The sequence below is a fragment of the Brienomyrus brachyistius genome, chromosome 7 (genome assembly GCF_023856365.1).
Source record: "Brienomyrus brachyistius isolate T26 chromosome 7, BBRACH_0.4, whole genome shotgun sequence".
Classification (NCBI taxonomy): Eukaryota; Metazoa; Chordata; class Actinopteri; order Osteoglossiformes; family Mormyridae; genus Brienomyrus; species Brienomyrus brachyistius.
In genome coordinates, this window is record NC_064539.1 from 28,049,364 (window position 1) to 28,068,804 (window position 19,441).

General features: G+C 46.2%; 1 protein-coding gene across 5 annotated transcripts in view; it reads right to left on the bottom strand.

Moving 5' to 3' along the window:
- The window catches only part of edil3b (EGF-like repeats and discoidin I-like domains 3b), a 125,601-nt gene that overhangs the window by 94,107 nt on the left and 12,053 nt on the right, over positions 1 to 19,441 (bottom strand). For 3 of the 5 annotated variants that reach the window (XM_049019260.1, XM_049019261.1, XM_049019259.1), the window contains exon 2: positions 8,747 to 8,821. The exons of the other annotated variants lie outside the window; for them this stretch is intronic. In XM_049019260.1, the coding sequence (XP_048875217.1) occupies positions 8,747 to 8,821 (75 nt within the window). The remainder of the gene's footprint in view (positions 1 to 8,746; positions 8,822 to 19,441) is intronic. 5 annotated transcript variants of the gene reach the window in all.

Consider the following 19,441-nt stretch of genomic DNA (forward strand, 5'->3'; position numbering starts at 1 on the left):
ATTTTTCCTGAAAACAAACCACTGAGAAGATACATGGTAGGACAAGCCTTGCTGTTGTATACTGTAATTCTCCCTTTAATTTAGCCTGTATACTTCTTACATCTACAATTCCGTTTCCAACACCAATTTAAGAATAATGTTCCTCAATGTGATGTTGCAAAGAATTTGGGAATTTCATCATCTACTGTCACGATCTCTGGCGGACAAAGCGGCAAACGTGCAGGTCGGCTGGGAAGGAGCAGGCGAACAGGCAAATATCGGGGCAAAACTCGGGGTTTATTTGGGGTACTGGGAGCAGGAAACAAAGATCCACAACTAACCACAATGATGGACAAGGGATACAAGCAAGACTAGGACTTAAATGGACAAGACAAATCGAAATAATCAGAGACAGCTGGGGACAATCAGGGAAGTACATGTGGGTAATCAGGGGGGCGTGGCAAACACGAGGAGCGGACGAGTCGGGCATCACATCTACGATATATAATATCGTTAAAAGATTAAGAGAATTTGAAGAAATCGCTGCATGCAAGGGACAAGGCTGAAAACAAATGTTGGATAATGGTAAACTTTGGGCCCTCAGGCCGCACTGCATTAAACACAGACATGATTCTACAGTGTGAATCACTGCATGGACTCAGGAACACTTCTGAAAACCACTGTCTATAAGCACAGTTTGTCGCTGCATCCACAAACGCAGGATAAAACTCCACCATGCAAAGAAGCAACCATATCCAAATGTATTCTCGGCACCTGAGCTCATTTAAGATGGACTGAGGCAAAATGTAAAATTGTGCTGTGGACTGAAGGATCAAAATCTCAGATTCTTTGTGGAAATCATGGATGCCGCGTCCTCCGGGCTAAAGAGGAGAGGACCATCCAGCTTGTTATCAGCGGACAGTTCAAAAGCCAGCATCCGTGTTAGTATGGGGGTGTATTAGTGCCCATGGCTTGGGTAGCTTGCACATCTGGGAAGGGACCATTAATGCTGAACGACGTACAGGATTTGGAGCAACACATGCAGCCACTCAAACAATGTCTTTTTCAGAGGAAGCCTTGTATGTTTCAGCAAGACAATGCCAAACGCTTATTACAGCAGCATGGCCCTGCAGTAGAAGTGTCCGGGCACTACACTGGTCTCCCTGTAGTCCAGACCGGTCACCCATTGAAAAAATTTGGTGCATAATGAAACAGAAATTGTTCAGCAGTTGAAATTCTATATCAGGTAAGAATTAGACGACGTTTCAACTTCAAAACTCCAGCAACTGGTTCCCAAACGTTTACAGAATGTTGTTAAAGGAAGAGGTGATGCAACGCAGTGGTAAACATGCCCCCGTCCCAACTTTTTTCAAACGTGTTCCTGTCATAAAATTGAAATTGAGTGTATATTTGTTGAAAAAGAACAATAACATTTCTCAGTTTCAACATTTGTTGTCGTCTTTCTTCTGTTTTCAATTAAATATGGACATAAACATTGAATTCTGTTTTTATGCACATTTTACAAAGTGTTCCAACTTTTTTGGAAAGAAAGTTGTAAATATATATTAATTCTTTTGTAAACTGGGTTGGTCACATGCTTGACTCATGGCTGGTCCTGAATATCAGTCCTGCTCCTTACATTGTTTCCTTCAGTATGCTAAAAATACCATTTCTGATTGTACATAATATACATTTAAAGCATTTTTCTGAAATCCTGAAAGCACACCTGATTAAATCTGACAAAAGCAGCTGATTCCTTGATTTTAAGGAGCTCTATTGACTTTACAAGATGCTGTACTTTAATGCAAATGAATTAACATTTTTAATTACTTCAAAGCAGCTTTCTTTTCATAAACCTTTTACAATGGCTCATAAAGGTAAATTTTATTGGCTGTTTTTATGTCCCCAAGCATTCCTAGACAGAGCTTTCTCCCACTACGACATTATGTTGTGAAACTGCACTATATAGCACCGTCACGCCGATTCTGATCCCAGCACTTTGTAAACGCTGAAGACAAGTCTGATTTACATTCCTAAACGTCTATCCGTTCGTAAAGTGAAACTTTTGGATATATTTGCCAATCAAGGACTAACATCGTTCATAATTACATTATTTTATATCATACGTATGTATATAAAAGACAGTTCAGTATGTCGACATTAGACAAGAAATTAAAGGAGGCACGCCTGATTTGAGGCAGTTGTCAGACGAATTGGCAATGATGTTGGCTGTGACTTGATTACGTATATAAACTGTCAAAATGACTTAGCAATGAGGTGTATGTGTTTTAAGTATTTCGGGCACATTATCTTTCTGTTCTTCCAATCCCGTTCACAGCATATTAATACTCAGGTCAAAAGAGCAATTTTCATTCCCTTTCCTAAGCGCCCGAGACTTTTCCAGTTGGATTACAGAATCGGCTATTTTTAAGCCATTTACAAACCCTTAACCTAAACTGGTTAGCTTGTTTTTTTTCACAAGGTATATAGACAGAATTGGGCTGTGATATTAAACTGGAGCGCGGGTTTAATTATGGTCACACATACATGGGAATGTTGTTATTGAAGCTTGTGCTTGGAGTTTGCGTCTATGAGCCAGAATCATGCATCACAATCATAAAATATTATCAATATGACTGCTAATGCATGAAGTGATCCACTTCCTGTCAGCTGTCATGTTACACTGCCATGTAGCTCTGTGGGTTACGACTCACTCCTTGCAATCAGGAGGTAGTCCGTTCAAATCCGAGTGGCTTAACCCCAAACAGCTCTGACAGTACTGTCTAACCCAGCCTTCTCACCCGGACGTGATTTTGGATAAAAGCAGCTGCTATAAATATACAGACGGTCCCTGGCTTAAGAGCTCCTCCTTACAAACATTCTGCCATAAATTCTATATCAAAAATTCAGGTTAAATATAATGGTTTGTAATACTGCATGTACGCACTTTGTGGCACTCATAAAAACATTCCGTGGTTTGTCAGCTCGAGGTGCAGTACTGTATGTAATTACTTTTATTATTACTCCATAATTATTATTAATATATACTGTGTATACTACAATTCTGACTTTCCCACAAATTTGACTCGTTCATAACTGAGGTCCGATTACAATGATATTTTATTTTGAAACTTCTGTACCTTTCTGAAATAAGGGAACGCATTTATTGTGGATTCTGTACAGCTGGTCCCATTAGCCGTTATTAATATAACTGAATGTGCTTCTTCCCGGCCCAGATCATGAGGAACTGAAGTGCCGATAATGCTCCTGGCTCTGATAATCGCTGATCACCTTGCGCTCCCCTTTTGCCCGCGTCCCGCACAACACGTCTCTGCGAAATTCCGTCACCGATCCAATTCCAAGCCTCCCTCCCCAATCTGAACTCCCCCCCCCCCCTATAATTTCTTGGAATGGAAATGGAATAAAAGAAATTCATTGCCAACTCGCAAAATCCCCAGAACTGCCAGTACATCTGACCAAGAACCTTCTCACATGGACGTTTCCACCACTAACAAAGAGACCTACAAATGAAAGGGAAATTTCTGCAATTAGTGAACTATTTTTCTACTTATGAAACGCATCATTATTGTTTTAATAACAAACCGATAAGATCACCATTAGGATAGTAACACATACTAATTCCAGATAAATATAATCTTATATGTGATTTATAAGCAGCTAGAACGGCACAATGACCAGGTGCTGGATGAGCGCTTATGTAAGGGAGATGAATGGATCGGAATAGAGTTCAAGAAGACTTTAAGCTTAACTGCAGAATAATTTCATTTAAACTTATCATCTTAACTTTCTGAAATGTCCCTTAGTAGAATGTGCAGTTATTGAAGTGCTCAGGGGGAGATATCGGTGTGATACAGTATGAGCATGGGGTCCATTGTATGCAAATGAAGCTACTGTCACTCAGTCTTTGCAAAAATCCACCTGACATCATAGACTAAAACCTTGAGGCAAATGGAGACACAACTTTGGATCCAAATGGTCAAATGAGCTGAAAATAGCTGTGTATGTGTGTGTATTATGTTTATATTACATTGTAGAGAGCAAAAAAAAACGTTTTTGACATGGTGGGTGTCATGCCCGGCTCGTCCGCTCCTCGTGTGTGCCACGCCCCCTGATTACCCACGTGTGTTTCCCGAATTGTACCCAGCTGTTTCCGTTTGCTGTCATTCAGTCTGGTGTATTTAAGTCCTGGTCTCCCCTGTTTGCTTGTTCTGTCATTGATGTTAGTTGGCGTTACATGTCTCCTGCTCCCAGTTTGTATATTATACCCTCGTTAATCCCCGACTTCCGCCTGCCTGCATCCTTCTTGCCCGTTCGCCTCGAACGATCGCCGCTCTGCCCGCGATCCCCGAGCGTTCCCGTGACAGAATGACAGACCACAAAAAGAAGCGGAGAGGGAGGAAGAGGCTCCCACAAGAGCCGATCTCTCTCGGCGCCTGCTCGCTCTCCAGGCTTTGGCTTCCGGCGGAGGACGAGAGGGAGGTACCTGCCCTACCTCCAGCCCGGGGGCCGACCACACGCGTCCCCGATCCTGCGTGGAAGTACTGGCTCTCAAGTGAGGACGAGGACGAGGAGCCCTTCCACTACCCGGAGCCGGAAGCCTTTCTTCCACCGTCCGTTTTCACGGACATCGCGCCGCCTCCCGCAACCGCCAGGCGCCAGCGAGGGAGACGGAGGAGAACGGCGATCGCCAGTACGGAGGACCTCCCTCCGTCATTGCCGGCGGACCCCGCTCCCGTGCGGTCGCCGCCGCCTGCGCAGCCGCCTTCGCTGCCGCCGCCGCCCGAGGACCCCGCTCCCGTGCGGTCGCCGCCGCCTGCGCAGCCGTCTTCGCTGCCGCCGCCACCCGCGGTCCTAGCTGACCGATACTTCACCCTCCAGGGGCTTTATTTTAGGGTGATGGGAGAACCGGCCCCACAGGCCCCCCTGGAGGGGCAAAGACTCGCCGCACAGCTGGGGCAGGACTTCGATTCCTTTACTCCAGACTCCCCTTTTTCAGATCTGGAGAAAATGGCTGAGGACCTCCGGAGGCTAATCCAACTCCGGAGAACGCCTGCAGCACCCGGGCAGGCGCCCCCACTGCAGCCACCTGCAGCTCCAGGGCAGGCGCCCCCACTGCAGCCACCTGCAGCTCCAGGGCAGGCGCCCCCACTGCAGCCACCTGCAGCTCCAGGGCAGGCGCCCCCACTGCAGCCACCTGCAGCTCCAGGGCAGGCGCCCCCACTGCAGCCACCTGCAGCTCCAGGGCAGGCGCCCCCACTGCAGCCACCTGCAGCTCCAGGGCAGGCGCCCCCACTGCAGCCACCTGCAGTTCCTGCAGAGGCGCCCCCACTGCAGCCACCTGCAGTTCCTGCAGAGGCGCCCCCTCTGCAGCCGCCTGCTGCAGCTCCCGGGCCGGCGCCCCCTCTGCAGCCGCCTGCTGCAGCTCCCGTCAGCGCTCCTGTTCCTGACCGCGCTCTAGTTCCTGCAGAGGCGCCCCCTCTGCAGCCGCCTGCTGCAGCTCCAGGGCAGGCGCCCCCTCTGCAGCCGCCTGCTGCAGCTCCCGGGCCGGCGCCCCCACTGCAGCCACCTCCTGTTCCTGACCGCGCTCCAGTTCCTGACCGCGCTCCAGTTCCTGCAGAGGCGCCCCCTCTGCAGCCAGCTCCAGTTCCTGACCGCGCTCCAGTTCCTGCAGAGGCGCCCCCTCTGCAGCCGCCTGCTGCAGCTCCCGGGCCGGCGCCCCCTCTGCAGCCGCCTGCTGCAGCTCCCGGGCCGGCGCCCCCTCTGCAGCCGCCTGCTGCAGCTCCCGGGCCGGCGCCCCCTCTGCAGCCGCCTGCTGCAGCTCCCGGGCCGGCGCCCCCTCTGCAGCCGCCTGCTGCAGCTCCCGTCAGCGCTCCTGTTCCTGACCGCGCTCTAGTTCCTGCAGAGGCGCCCCCTCTGCAGCCGCCTGCTGCAGCTCCAGGGCAGGCGCCCCCTCTGCAGCCGCCTGCTGCAGCTCCCGGGCCGGCGCCCCCACTGCAGCCAGCTCCTGTTCCTGACCGCGCTCCTGTTCCTGACCGCGCTCCTGTTCCTGACCGCGCTCCTGTTCCTGACCGCGCTGCAGCAGCTCCCGAGGCGCCCCCTGACCGCGCTGCAGCAGCTCCCGAGGCGCCCCCTGACCGCGCTGCAGCAGCTCCCGAGGCGCCCCCTCCGCCTGCTGACCCTGTTCCGGCTCCTGTCCCTGGCCCCGCTCCTGTCCCTGGCCCCGCTCCTGTCCCTGGCCCCGCTCCTGTGACTCCTCTGCCCTTGCCTCGGCGTCCTCGGCCCCGACCGAGGGGCGTGATGTCCGTGTCCCGTAAGGGGCGGGGACACAGACGCAGGGCTGGGGTCCCGCCCGCCCTGCCCCCTGGCTCGCCCTGCCTCGCCTGCGCTGGGGCTCGGTTGGCGCCTGCGGGTCCTGGCCCTCCGGGTCGGCTGTCGCCTGCGGGTCCCTCTCCGGTGCCTCGTCGCCCTGCCTCGCTCCCCTCTCCGGGTCCTGGTCGGTCGCCTGCGGGGCCCCTACCTCCGGCCCTCCCCCGGACATCGCCGCCTGCTGCGGCTCCCCCCTCCTCCGGGCCTTCGCCGTGGGCCCCTCCTGCTCCCTCGTCCCCTTCCCTGGTGCTCCCTCCCTGGCCCCTCCGCGGGTCCCTCACCCTGTCTCCTCGGCCCCTCCGGGGTCCCCTCCGGCTCCGGCCTCCCGGCCGCCTGCGGCCCCTCCGGCTGCCTCCTGTCGCCCGCTGGGGCTCCCTCGGGCTTCCCCTAGTTCCCCCTCCTTGTCTCCCTACGCCCCTGCCTTTGTCCCGCCTGTCTCTGCCCCTCTGTTTTCTGCTCGCCCTTTCGTTCCGCCCGTCTCTGTTCCTTGTGCCCCGGTGTACCCGCCTTGCACTCCTGGCCCCTTTGTTCCGCCCGTTCCTTCTGTGTCTCCCTTCCTAGTTTGCCTGTCTGCCTTCCCGACCCTCTGTCAGGTTTTGTCTTTTGTCTTGTCCCTCGCTCTGTTTTGTGCCTCGGTTCTGTTCCCTGTCCTGCGTTGATTCTTTTTGTTTTTCAGGTCCTGTTTTGCCTCGTCCCGTCCGTCGCCCCCTTCCTTGGCGCGCCCGGAGTAGCGTGCCTTTGGGGGGGGGGGTTCTGTCATGCCCGGCTCGTCCGCTCCTCGTGTGTGCCACGCCCCCTGATTACCCACGTGTGTTTCCCGAATTGTACCCAGCTGTTTCCGTTTGCTGTCATTCAGTCTGGTGTATTTAAGTCCTGGTCTCCCCTGTTTGCTTGTTCTGTCATTGATGTTAGTTGGCGTTACATGTCTCCTGCTCCCAGTTTGTATATTAAACCCTCGTTAATCCCCGACTTCCGCCTGCCTGCATCCTTCTTGCCCGTTCGCCTCGAACGATCGCCGCTCTGCCCGCGATCCCCGAGCGTTCCCGTGACAGTGGGGACCATTTTTCAGGTCCCCACAAAGATCGATGAATGCAATCAAAAAAGTAGAAATGACAAGACTCGTATTTTGTTTGGCTACATGTGGTTAAGGCTGGGTAGGGGTTGTGTTGGGATTAGAGTTTTTTCCAATAAAAATGAATGGAGAGGGCCCAAGATATAATTACAAACGTGTGTGTGCGAGCGGGTATACCCATCCTTATGGGGACACAATGACCCCATAACGTGATAAATATCCATTTGTTTCCCTTATGGGGACCAGTTTCCTGGTCCCCATAAGGAAAAACTATATTTTATAAAAATCAGTGACTGCTATGAAAAAACTAAAAATGCAAAAACTCTTGTATTTTGCTTGGTTACTTACAGTTATGATTAGGGCAGGGTGGGGGTTAAGGTTTAGCATTAGCATTTTTCCCATAGAAGTGAATGAGCGGGCCCCATAAGGATAGGTATACCCTACATGTGCGTGTTTGTGTGTTAAGGGGACGTTAAAAGTGTAGAATTGGCTACCAAAATTCATGGCAAATCCAGCACCAAACAGGTGCCCTGTTGTACCCAAAGGCCAGAAATGGACACGGATGAATAAAAGAAGCTAAAACAAAAAAAAAAAAATGAATAAAATATATTGTGTCCTCCGGTGTCCTCTCAAGGATGTTTTTTCTTTCTTCCTTTCTCTCTGTCTCTCTTTCCGTCCTGCATAACTGAATTAATCCCTGGGTCACCATAGCCCTGACTGTCATTGTCAACAGAAGGACAGAATTAAATCACTGAAAAAGGTAACACCGTTTACATGACTGGCGGCAGTTTTCTTGGTGTCAATATAAACCTTCTGGGTGCTTCATCCACTCCTGCGGAGTAAACAATCTCTTTCTATTGGCATATTAGTGAAAGGGACACCTTCAGCAAGGATATCTGTGACGTAATGGGGGTGGGGGTGCGGAGGGGGGGTTGCAGAACGACGGGAATTCATGAATGACTGAATCTGTCTCTCTGGAAGTGGCCCAAGGGATATAAACATCACCAGGAGGGAATAATAGCTGCCCAGTTCTCGCTAGTAGCCGAGCGGCTCAACAGACACAAAGACGAAGGAAACTAACAGCGCTAACGCAGTAAGGATGCAGCAAAGAGACGCGCCTCAGGGAGCCAAAAGGAGGGGGATACGAAGGAGGGCTCTGCGGGACGGGACGGTCGTGATGGGCCAGGTCAGGGGCCAGAGGGTAGGGGGCAACTCCTTCGTGCATCATGGTGTTGTTGTCGAGGTCGGTAAGTGGCAGAGACATACATGAGAATGTTTGGGAAACAGAGAAGACTGTGGGACACTCACATGCAAACGATTCGTCAGCCTGCGCCGAAAGGCAGGCAGCGCCGCTCTCGCATCGGCTCGGCTCGCACACCTCCCCTGCAAGAGACAGAACAAGGGGCAACCTTAAGACCACGGTCGGCCTGAGGACGCCTATTCGCGTAAAACCAAAGTTAAGAAAAGGCTGCGTTAGTCTTACAGTATGCTTATGATGTCGTGCTCCGGAACAGCGTACGTCCACCAGGGATGGACCAATTCACCTCAGGCCTTTTTTACGTCTAAATTGGCCACTTCATAGCGTTATGCAAATATGATCTAATTCCCACTGAATTACATTATTGAAAGTGTGGATCTGAATTGAAGAGTACAAGACATAGGGGGCTTAGTCAGACTGCTTTTATAAGTATAAGCGATATTCCACAAAATGAATGAACAGATTTTTAGTAATTTTATATAAAAGTCAGAAGTAGTGAAAAAAATGACTGTAATGACTACTTGTATGAGTAACTAATTCAAACCGCACAACCAGGATGTTGAAAGATGGAGGGCTGGAGTACAAAAAAATCTGGTATATACAGAATATATCCTGCAGAAAATGATCTGTGTGGTTACTCTTTGACGGCGGTTGGACCATTGCACTTTGCAATGCTTCTTCTTTAAGAGATAATTAGCAGCTTTTTCTCCAGATTAAACAGGACTGACTAGTTTAAACGAGCGAAAGATGCAGGAGGCCTTCGCCACCTCAGGGACGCCCTTAACTAGAATGTTCCATGGGTGAACACAAACATACATTTCCCTGGTGTGAAAATCTGAAACGTGGAGCTGTCACTTTCCTGACAAAGCAAACAAACGCGTGACAACACCTCCACCTTCCCTGCGGTGCCGTTCCTCCCCATCTCCTACCTTTCCTCCGAGCGCCACAACCCAACCCCCTTAACAGCGTTCACACACTCCGCTGTCTCCCCCCCGGTTTTAAATTGGACTCAGAAAGGTATGATGTTCCATAAAGGCTGCTAAGGAAGGCAGACTTTCCATTTTACCGCACTTAATTAAATTATTATTAGCTGTAAGAAATCCGTTCTCTGCTCGCTCAGATCTCGCCTCTATATGGCACCAGCTACATTTCCAGCGGCAGCACCATCGCATAGCCTGCACATTATTATGCAGAAGCAGATGGTCAAATGCAGCCCGCGATTCTGTCAGAAAATCTTTGGAGAAGAAGGGGGTCCGCAGAACATTTACCAGCGTCATTATACGCCTTGCGACACTTGAGTTGTCCTCGTCCGCTTTATGTCACTGGTGTCTCAGGCAGTGAAGGGACAGGGGACATGTTCTGGAACTGCACTGTCAGGCAGCCTGTGAGCTCCCTAATTGACCAGCTGCAAATCAATTCCCCATTGTCACAGCCCATTGTCCTAAAGTAACCCTCCCTCCCCCTGCCCCACCCCGCAATAACAAACAAGGAATAAGCCGATTTCAAGAGGAAATTGTATATATGTGCAGAACATCAACTGTGCAGACTCAAACTGTCGAGATTCCTCTGAAAATCTAATCAAGCAGCTTTTATTGTCTGAGCACCCATATACAGTGGCATGGGGGGGGGGCAGATAGACAGCAAGTGGCAATAAAGAAGAGCATCACAATATTTTAAAAAGTGCAAAAACACTATCCCGGAAGCAATGGGCACGAGGCAGGGAACAACCCAGGATGGGGGGCCAGCCCATCGCAGGGCACACTCACACACCAGTCACTCACACATGCACACCTACGGGCAATTTAGCAAGTCCAATTAGCCACAGCATGTCTTTGGACTGTGGGGGGAAACCGGAGTACCCGGAGGAAACCCCACGACAACATCTATCACGCCACTACCTTACACCACCAGTAGCCTTACGAATATAAAAAGGTTATATAACTTTCTAAAACTATAAAATTTTGTTTACAGATTTTTTTTATCCCATTTCACTCCACGTCTCCCACAGATGCCTGATCCCGGGGAGTTTTTGCATGGAACAATTTCCCAATCACATTTCTCACTCAGAGAACTCGGCACCTCAATGGGGGGTTAAATGCTTTCCCAGCAAGCGACCAAACAAACACACTCGGCACAGTCGCTCTGTACCGAGTGACACCTGTATCTTCAAGGGCGTCTTTGCGGTTACCCTTGGAACGGAATTTAAGGAAGACACAGCTTGGCTTTCGCCTTTTTTTATTTTAATAAAAGAACATTTTTTACAGAGCGATGCTGTCCATTTGGCTCCTAGGGAGCCCGCCTGACATAAACCCAGACGGATGCTGACACCTCACAGTACTCATATCGCTCGCCAGCCTTCAAGAAACCTCCCCCACCATCCCTCCGTGAGTTTACCTGCCAGGGCTGGGATTCGGCTGCTCTGATAGCAAGTAAACCTTTGTTTTCTACAGAGAGGGCTTCACTGTGTACTTCACTGGGGTTAAACACCATTCGACAGGGCAAGAATATCACACACATGCCACAGGATGAATTTGGTTGGGGTTCCTGTTTAGCACTCATGTAGAAGTGCGCGCAAAATGTTAAGGCTATTTTCGGCAGAGTGAAAGCAATTATTTCAGTATCACTTTGCTATAATATCTGCAGAATGTGCTGTAATATAGAGATTTTCAGTGAAATTACATGTTTTTCCCCTTAGAAGTAAATGGTGTATCTGAAAGCAATGTTTATTAATGGTAATATTTATGTCATCCACTCCTCACTAGCAGATACTTGTACCATTTTTTTCACACTTGATAATTTTTAAGAGAAACATAATGCCCCGCAACATATTCGAGAACACATGTGTGATCCGCTATTACAAGCTATGTCCTCTGTGTCTAAAAGCCTTCCGAATCTAAATAATCCCCACTGATACCATGTAAACACATCCTTCATATTAATGAATAAAACAGCTATAATGAATTCATTTGTTATTTTCTGAAAACAAATTACTTCAGAAATGTTGTCAACAACAATAAAAATGATGATGATTGACTGAGTGTGTGTGTGTGTGTGTGTGTGTGTGTGAGAGAGAGAGAGAGAGAGAGAGAGAGAGAGAGAGTTGTGTGCTGTGCTTCCCAGCATAGGCTTCAGACTTACTATGACTCTGGATGGATAGATGGATGGATGGATGTATGGATGGATAATGCTTGTGACCAGATTTATGATTATTATGATAACCCTGATCACAAGCGCATTCGATGATAGCAGAAAAATAGCCATAAAAAGAAAGGTTTGACAAAATCGCACCAGGTAATTTGACAATATATTAAAAGTAAAAAAAAAAATGAAAAAAATACTAATACTGCCATATCTGCTATGATAATTATACTACAAATACTTTATTTATCCAGTTTTCTAATATGCAGGACAGCCATGCCTTGGGGGGTAGAGTGTGGAAACTGGCAGGCTTTGGCCTACAATGCAGAAAATGTCCTTTTGGCATGCATGTAAAGTCAGTGGCATTTCGCCTTGATGGGACTTGCTTGTATTTTTAAGTTATCGCAGTTATTTTCAGCTACTCCCCAGTTAATAAGTCAGCAGGTGGCCCCATTGTCTTTTTGGTAACGCGCCACCAGGCCAGAACACACATTTGTTTTCTCACAATGGGAAGCAAACAACAGCCAATAGAAACGCCTCACAGGTCAGGAAGAGCCTGTACTTCTCAATCACAAGCCAGATTCATGTGCATTATGTCTTAACATGAGACCAAATATCGCAAATTGGTGATGGATGTGCAATGCACATTAGACAGATATTTTACCAAAGGCGGTCCTCCACAGATACATTTTAAGAAACAAAAAATAATGAAACAAAGTTGTCAATATAATTTTGTTAGCATCCATTCTTCATATAAAGTCCGTTCTGTATCCGGTAGAGCATAATATAGCTGCAAATATAGCTTTTCATCACTGATATCTATCACACCATAAAATGGGATAGAATGCATGCATCAAAAATGACATTTTCCTCATCTCAGCAATACATTGATTTACCTTATTTTTCTCCATTAGGACACTCTTAAAGCATGAATTAGGGTCTTGTAACTGCATGGATGAATTCTGAAAGTCCCGCTCAGACGCCTAGGCTTGTATGTTTTTGCCAGCGCTGACCGTTTTCTCTCTGTACCCCACAGGCAGCTGCAGCCTCCCCTAGTTCCTCGTACCCAGGACTGACACGCTGTCACTAACCAAATCCCCTTTAAGACTCTTATCCTTACTTGCTGCACCTGTCTTCTCCCGCTATGAGTCCCGCATGCCCCCTCCTATCCTCCAGCACTTAACACATTACTGGACTGCAGGCCTTAATCCTCAGAGGCTGTCTGAGTCATGGACTCCCCTGAAGGTCTCCGGGCCAGTCTCCCCTAATGCCAGCTCCCAGCTGCTTATGAATCGTGGCCAGACATCAAAACCACATCATTAGTTTGCACTTTTCAGCCACAAACCAAAGCCCCGCCTCTTCAGACTGTGCTTCTAGAATAAAAATAGTTACAAGACCCAACCAGCAACTGTTTACATGCCAGTTATTAACTATACTCCACGGGGGATTGTAAAAGATCTGGTGAATCAGAGTATCATGTTTACGGAAACTATGAAGTCTTCCAGATTTTATAATGCCTGGCTCTTGTTGAGCTATGACAAGATTAGCTAAATAGTACATGTAATAAAGTTAAGATCTTCTATAAACTTAACATCTACAAGAAGTTCTCGAGTGACATAATTAATACGTTCCACGAACCTTACGCAAGTCAAATTTAGCGCTTTGATCTCCCTATACCATCCAAGACACCTTAAAGCAAAAAACTCATAAGGCAAAAAAAATAAATACTAGTAATACAGACCTAAGAAGAACACGTCAAATAAATGAAAAGACAATGGGGTAAATTTTCTTACAGGCATATGCTGCCTTTTGGGTTAGTGCTTCCGTAAACTCTACGTACTGTAGACATTTTTCTGCACTGGGTTCGCATACACCGAGAACTCCCTGCATATTGTTACTCGTCTTGCCATTCACTGCTTCAGTAATAGAGGAAGCCTGGTGAGCATCCATACACATGTACAGTATAAAAGACGAACGATGAGGATTTGAACTCAATACACAGAAGGCCAGGGCTGGGGGTTGGAAGTCGCAGATCCAGCCACTGGGGCACCATGCTGCACTTTACCGTAATATATGCACAGGCATTTTGAGGTCCAGCATGTAAGAAAGCGTAAGAAGAGTAAATTCCCCCACATAATTTCTGCATGTCTGCACTTTGCATATTCTGCCTTTGTCATCGTGGGGTTTCCACTGGGTTCTTTGGGTTTTGAGACTCCAGACCCTCGCAGCTCTGCAGAGGACGAGCAGGTACAGAAGATGCATGGATGAAAGCATTTTCTATCTGAAGTTGAAATAATATTCCATAGCTGTCTCAGAAGGAAACATCATTTAAAAATTTTATGTGCAATACTTTAACACTGCAGCACAATCGCAATTTGTTTGACTTTATGGAGATAATGATGTTATAATTATAGACAAAAACAAAATACACATTGCATTTAATATACCTGGAGACTAAGTTTGGCTCTCAATGTCAACCTCAAGCTGTTTTGGGGAGTGATTCACTCTGTCAAATACATTTAGACTCAGCATGTCTATCCACACATATTATCAGAAAAAGCAATACTATCTACACACACGGAACATGCGGACATTCGTATAAATACATCCATCCATCCATCCATTTTCCAAACCGCTTATCCTACTGGGTCGCGGGGGGTCCGGAGCCTATCCCGGAAGCAATGGGCACGAGGCAGGGAACAACCCAGGATGGGGGGCCAGCCCATCGCAGGTATAAATAAATAAATATGCTAAAATGCACATTTCATATGCACATGGGTGGGTGGACAGAATAACCGAAATACCGTATGAGAAAGGACTTTATGAAATAACTAAATGGCAGAGAAAGTTACAGAGGGGAGTTGTATTAAGATGAATGTCAATCAAGAGTGTGTGTGTCCACTACAAAAGAAGCCTGACAATCAGCACTTTGAAATGCTGGTTTAAAAAAAACATAAGGCAACCTAGACTTACAAAGACATAGTGTCTGTGTCACCAAAACCGCTAAATTATTTAATGTGTCAAGGGAACTCTCTCAAAACTCAAGACAGCATATTCAAAATGCAGGCAAAAACGCGTCAGGACGAAACCATGATGGATTGTGTACGTTAAGGGAGAGCTGCTGAGCCCAACAAAAGTATGTCCGCAGAAATCGCTACCAAACGAAATCAGTACTCAGTCCGCAAATTATGAGCTTGACAAAACCGTAATTTATTCTTTGGCTGCAGTTAAATGACCATTTATATCCAAGGCCAAAGACGTATCATAAGAAATGGTCTCATGAGTCATGGTTCACCCTTTTTCCTAGGCACAGGTTTACACTGGAGAAACCAGCTTTCACCCCACCCTCAGTGTCTATTGGTATCGGGCATCTCTAGGGCTTCATTTGGTCTGATAATTGCTCTGCATGGTCACAACAGGCAAAGCTTATGAGGTAATCTACCTAGACCAGGCATACCCTCTGGTGCTTACAGTGCTCCCTCATGCTCTCTCCAAATTGCCTGAAGATAATGTCCCCATAAACACTGTCAAACAAATTCAATAGTGTCTTTATAAACTCCAGGATGAAGTCAAATGTCTCCTGCGGGTTCTTCAACCACCTAACTGAAACCGGATTGATGTTTGATGGACGTTCTAGTGGGAAAGTAGTTTCCACACCAATTCATTGCCCAAAGAACTGCTGGCATTCGTTCCTGAAGAACTGGTCCCATAACTGGCTACACACAGGTCAGGACATGTACTGTACAGCAGCATTACAACTGAAGCACTGAAACTCTTCTGTAAAGGGTAAAGCAATATCTTATTGATTACGCCTTGATGCTAATATGTTGTAAGGTGTTTCTGTTACCAATGGTGGATCTAATATCTCCCAGTATCCCAGGCCTTGATATGCACCATTTTTATGAGACAGTCGACATTATTCACTTCACGTGTGGTCATAATGTTTTGACTGATCAGTGTTTATTAATATTAAATTATTATGTACCCTGTTATGTATTATGATGCGACTAGGCAATAGGTCTGGTTTTCATTTTAGTGGTGATTATCTTGAGATACAGGTATCTTAGAAAGTAAATAAAGGACACATTGCTTATAGTTATAGCTAAATTCGTGAAACCTTTCAATTGCAGCATTTCAGTTGTGATGTTGTGATATTTGAATTCTGCTTTGTAGTATTGACAGACCACTGCTTTATATTTTACTTTTAATGTGAAGTAGTACCATCCACTTGAAGCTTTGATTGTCTGTTTATTTGCACCCTAATCCACTTTGCTCCATCCACCTTCTGCCATGCTGTCAAATAATCAGAAAGCCAAATTTTACTCGATGCATTTTTTAAATTTCAATTCAATTCAATTCAGAGCAACCGTGACAGCTGTACATTTATGGCATAAGGTCCGTAATAGATTAAACGAAAGATCAAAAACCATTTCACATCATTCCAGTTAGTATATGTTTCCATGTTATTTTATTCAGTACACTTTTGGGGTAAAAAAAAATGGATGATGCCTGATATTACAGAGACTTTTTAGGGCAGAGAAAAATGCTGGATACTGAGCATGATATATGGTATCTTTGGAAATGAGAGATCAGGTAATACCAGCATGCCTCGGCAGTTACAAAATCAGTGCGTGTTTGCCAAGGCAATACGAGTGTTTTTGTGCTACAACCTAGAAGAAAAGCATATTTTCCGTTAAGACAAATAACAATGCTGATAGATTTGGTAGCAGACCAAAGGCTTTTGACTGTAAAAAATAAATGCCAATTTAGTCACTTACTTGTTTTTCAACTTTTTAAATACATGCTTTACATCTTTTACACATGCAATGTGTCCCTGGAAACTGAGTGTATAAAGCAGCATTTCCAACCACGCTGCCCAGCCATTCAACTTTCATCATGTTGGTGGCCTTGGGTAACCCTCGGTAAATTTTGCTAATAATATATATATATATATATATATATTTAAATTTTTTTTCTATAGGTATTCCCCCACTTTAAGGACGTTTACTTCATGCCAGTGCTCTGGCACGGAAGACCTACTGTAAACTTCAAAGAGGATTTTCACATTTACGAGACAATAAAAAAAGCTAAAATAGCGTTTAGCATTTGTGCATCAACGGGCCAATTAGAGTTTTACAGTCATGCAGCGCATAATGACATTTCGGTCAATGACGGGCCACATATACGATGGTGGTTCCACAAGATTATAACGGAGCTGAAAAATTCCTATTATCTACAATAGCTGATGTAATATCATAGCGTAACGCGTCATATCGGTGCGTAATGTAAACTGTCGTTATGTACAGTACACAATTCTTCTTAATACTTCATAATAAACAAGTGTTACTGCTACACTGTACCTTTCTTGTTATTTAGTTATACCATATAGCCTACAGGTGTAGTAGACAATGCTATCTAGGTTTGTGAAAGCGTACACACAACAGCAAAATCAGCTCACAACGCATCGCTAAGCGACGCACGGCTGTATTGATTCTGGTGTACACTGTACATGCATTATTATTTCATCTGTTATTTTGGTTTGGTTTAGCAGCTTATCTTTTCATTTACATCACCCAGCCCCATCCCATCGGTAAACTTCACGGAACAATCAGGTTCACTTCCGCGTGACGACCCACCAAGAACCGAACAACATTTCCCTGCCAAGAGTAAGGTCATGGAAACATTACCGTTGCATTATTTTACACAAAGAACAAGCCCCGCTTTCTGGTATTTATATCCACTTTGGGGATTTACTGAACCTGTTGCAGATAATTATCATTTAACATGTTATGAGTCGTTGCAAATGAAAATCGCAAAGCTGCATCGTCTTCTCAAAAACAGTAATCAAGGGTAAGAGGCACTAAAATATAGAGGCCAGTGTGACGTGAACAGGGGATTTGCACATGGTGCTAGACAGAAGGTTATTCTAGCACACGATTTCTGCCTCTTTTGCTGGGACGGGGGCATGGAGCTGAGGCCAGCAGACTGGACCTCATGTAGTATGTTCCTACTATGCTGGGAAACCTGGAGATTGCCGGAGTGACTCCCAAACGAGGGAAACACCTCAGAGACTGTGCTGAATGCACAAAAGAATGATGGCAACTGAGGATGTATATTTATATATCAGCGGACAGTTGAAAATGCTTTAGCCTTTTGGAACGGAAAATGTATCATATTCTATTATAAAGGTGTTCAGACCCTGGAGGAAATAGTTTTAAAAGGAGGGTAATGACATGGCTGGACTGGATTAATAAGGTCTGGGGATAAAATTAATTCCTTCAAGCAATCCAAATATAGCCAGTTGTTAAACCTCAGACGTAAGGCGCTACAGATTAGCAAAGTTATTGTGTAATTCCTCTGAACAGTCATCACTGGATAGTATCCTCCTCAACACTAACCAGCAACAAATTCCAAGGCCCTAATCTTCGTTTCTTACCTCCGCCATCCGCATGAGGAATGATGTGACTGTCTGTACCTAATTCATAATGTATATTATTTCAGCAGTACCATCTCTACCTCCTTTTCCCCCCCAGCATTAATGTTAGCAACAGCACTAGCAGAAGGTGGGTGTTAGCAAAACGGCTGAGCGTAGGAGTGGGTGTGAGATATATGTGAGACTGTCAAACCTTTATTGGATCTGTAGGGTGTCGCTCTCATAATGGTGGGCAGATGCATTTAGCATCAGTGTTGCTTGCACGCTGATTGTGATGTGAGTGTGCACCTAAATGCGCGATGCTACGGGTCTTGATGTTTGTTTAACACCTTCTGTGTTATCCATTTCTTGGTTCTCCATACCCCTCTAATGCACTCGATGATAAACAGATTACTCTTCATACACCACAGGTCGCATGGTTCTGTGCAGTGGAAGCAGCGTGGTTTTCAGATAAATACCATGTCTTCCTTTGTCATTTGGAGTGATAGATAACGGCAATCTGAGCTATCAGTTTCAGCCTACACTAAGGCAGACAATGAATCATTTGGGAGCCCCCCACCTGAAAAAAAAAAAAACTATTTGTTCAGTGGAAAAAAAAACAGTTGTACCTTTGAACAAATTTTCTTCATCAGGGCCACACTGGTACATATCCAGCTTCCTAAACTGGTACATCACAGATATGATGCTCTACCTCATTTTCATTTATGGCAGCCGCATATATTACACAGGGGTGAATGGAGGCACTTGACACCATGAAGGTCATATTGACCTATTTTTATGAAGTACTTCTTACTTTCGCCAGTGAGTGTGATTCAAGGCCGGTGTTTCCCAACCCAATCCTCGGGGACGGCCAGACAGTCCATGTTTTAGCTTCCACCCGGCTGGGAGGGAGCAAAATTGTGGGCTGTGAGTTAGGGAGCAAAAATGTGAACCGTCTAGGGATCCCCGAGGATATATATGAGAAAAACTGCTTTAAAGTACAGATCCTAATGCAGAACCTTGACATTAGTATTTTAACACATGCACGGACTCCAAGAAAAGATATTGTTCCTTAAGCCCAGAATAAAACGCCTCATTTGTATGTATTAAAACAAGTATCAATGACAAAATGTCTACAATATATAGGAGATGGAGGAGACAGGACTATTAAGCGCTGTTGATGTATTCCAGGGAA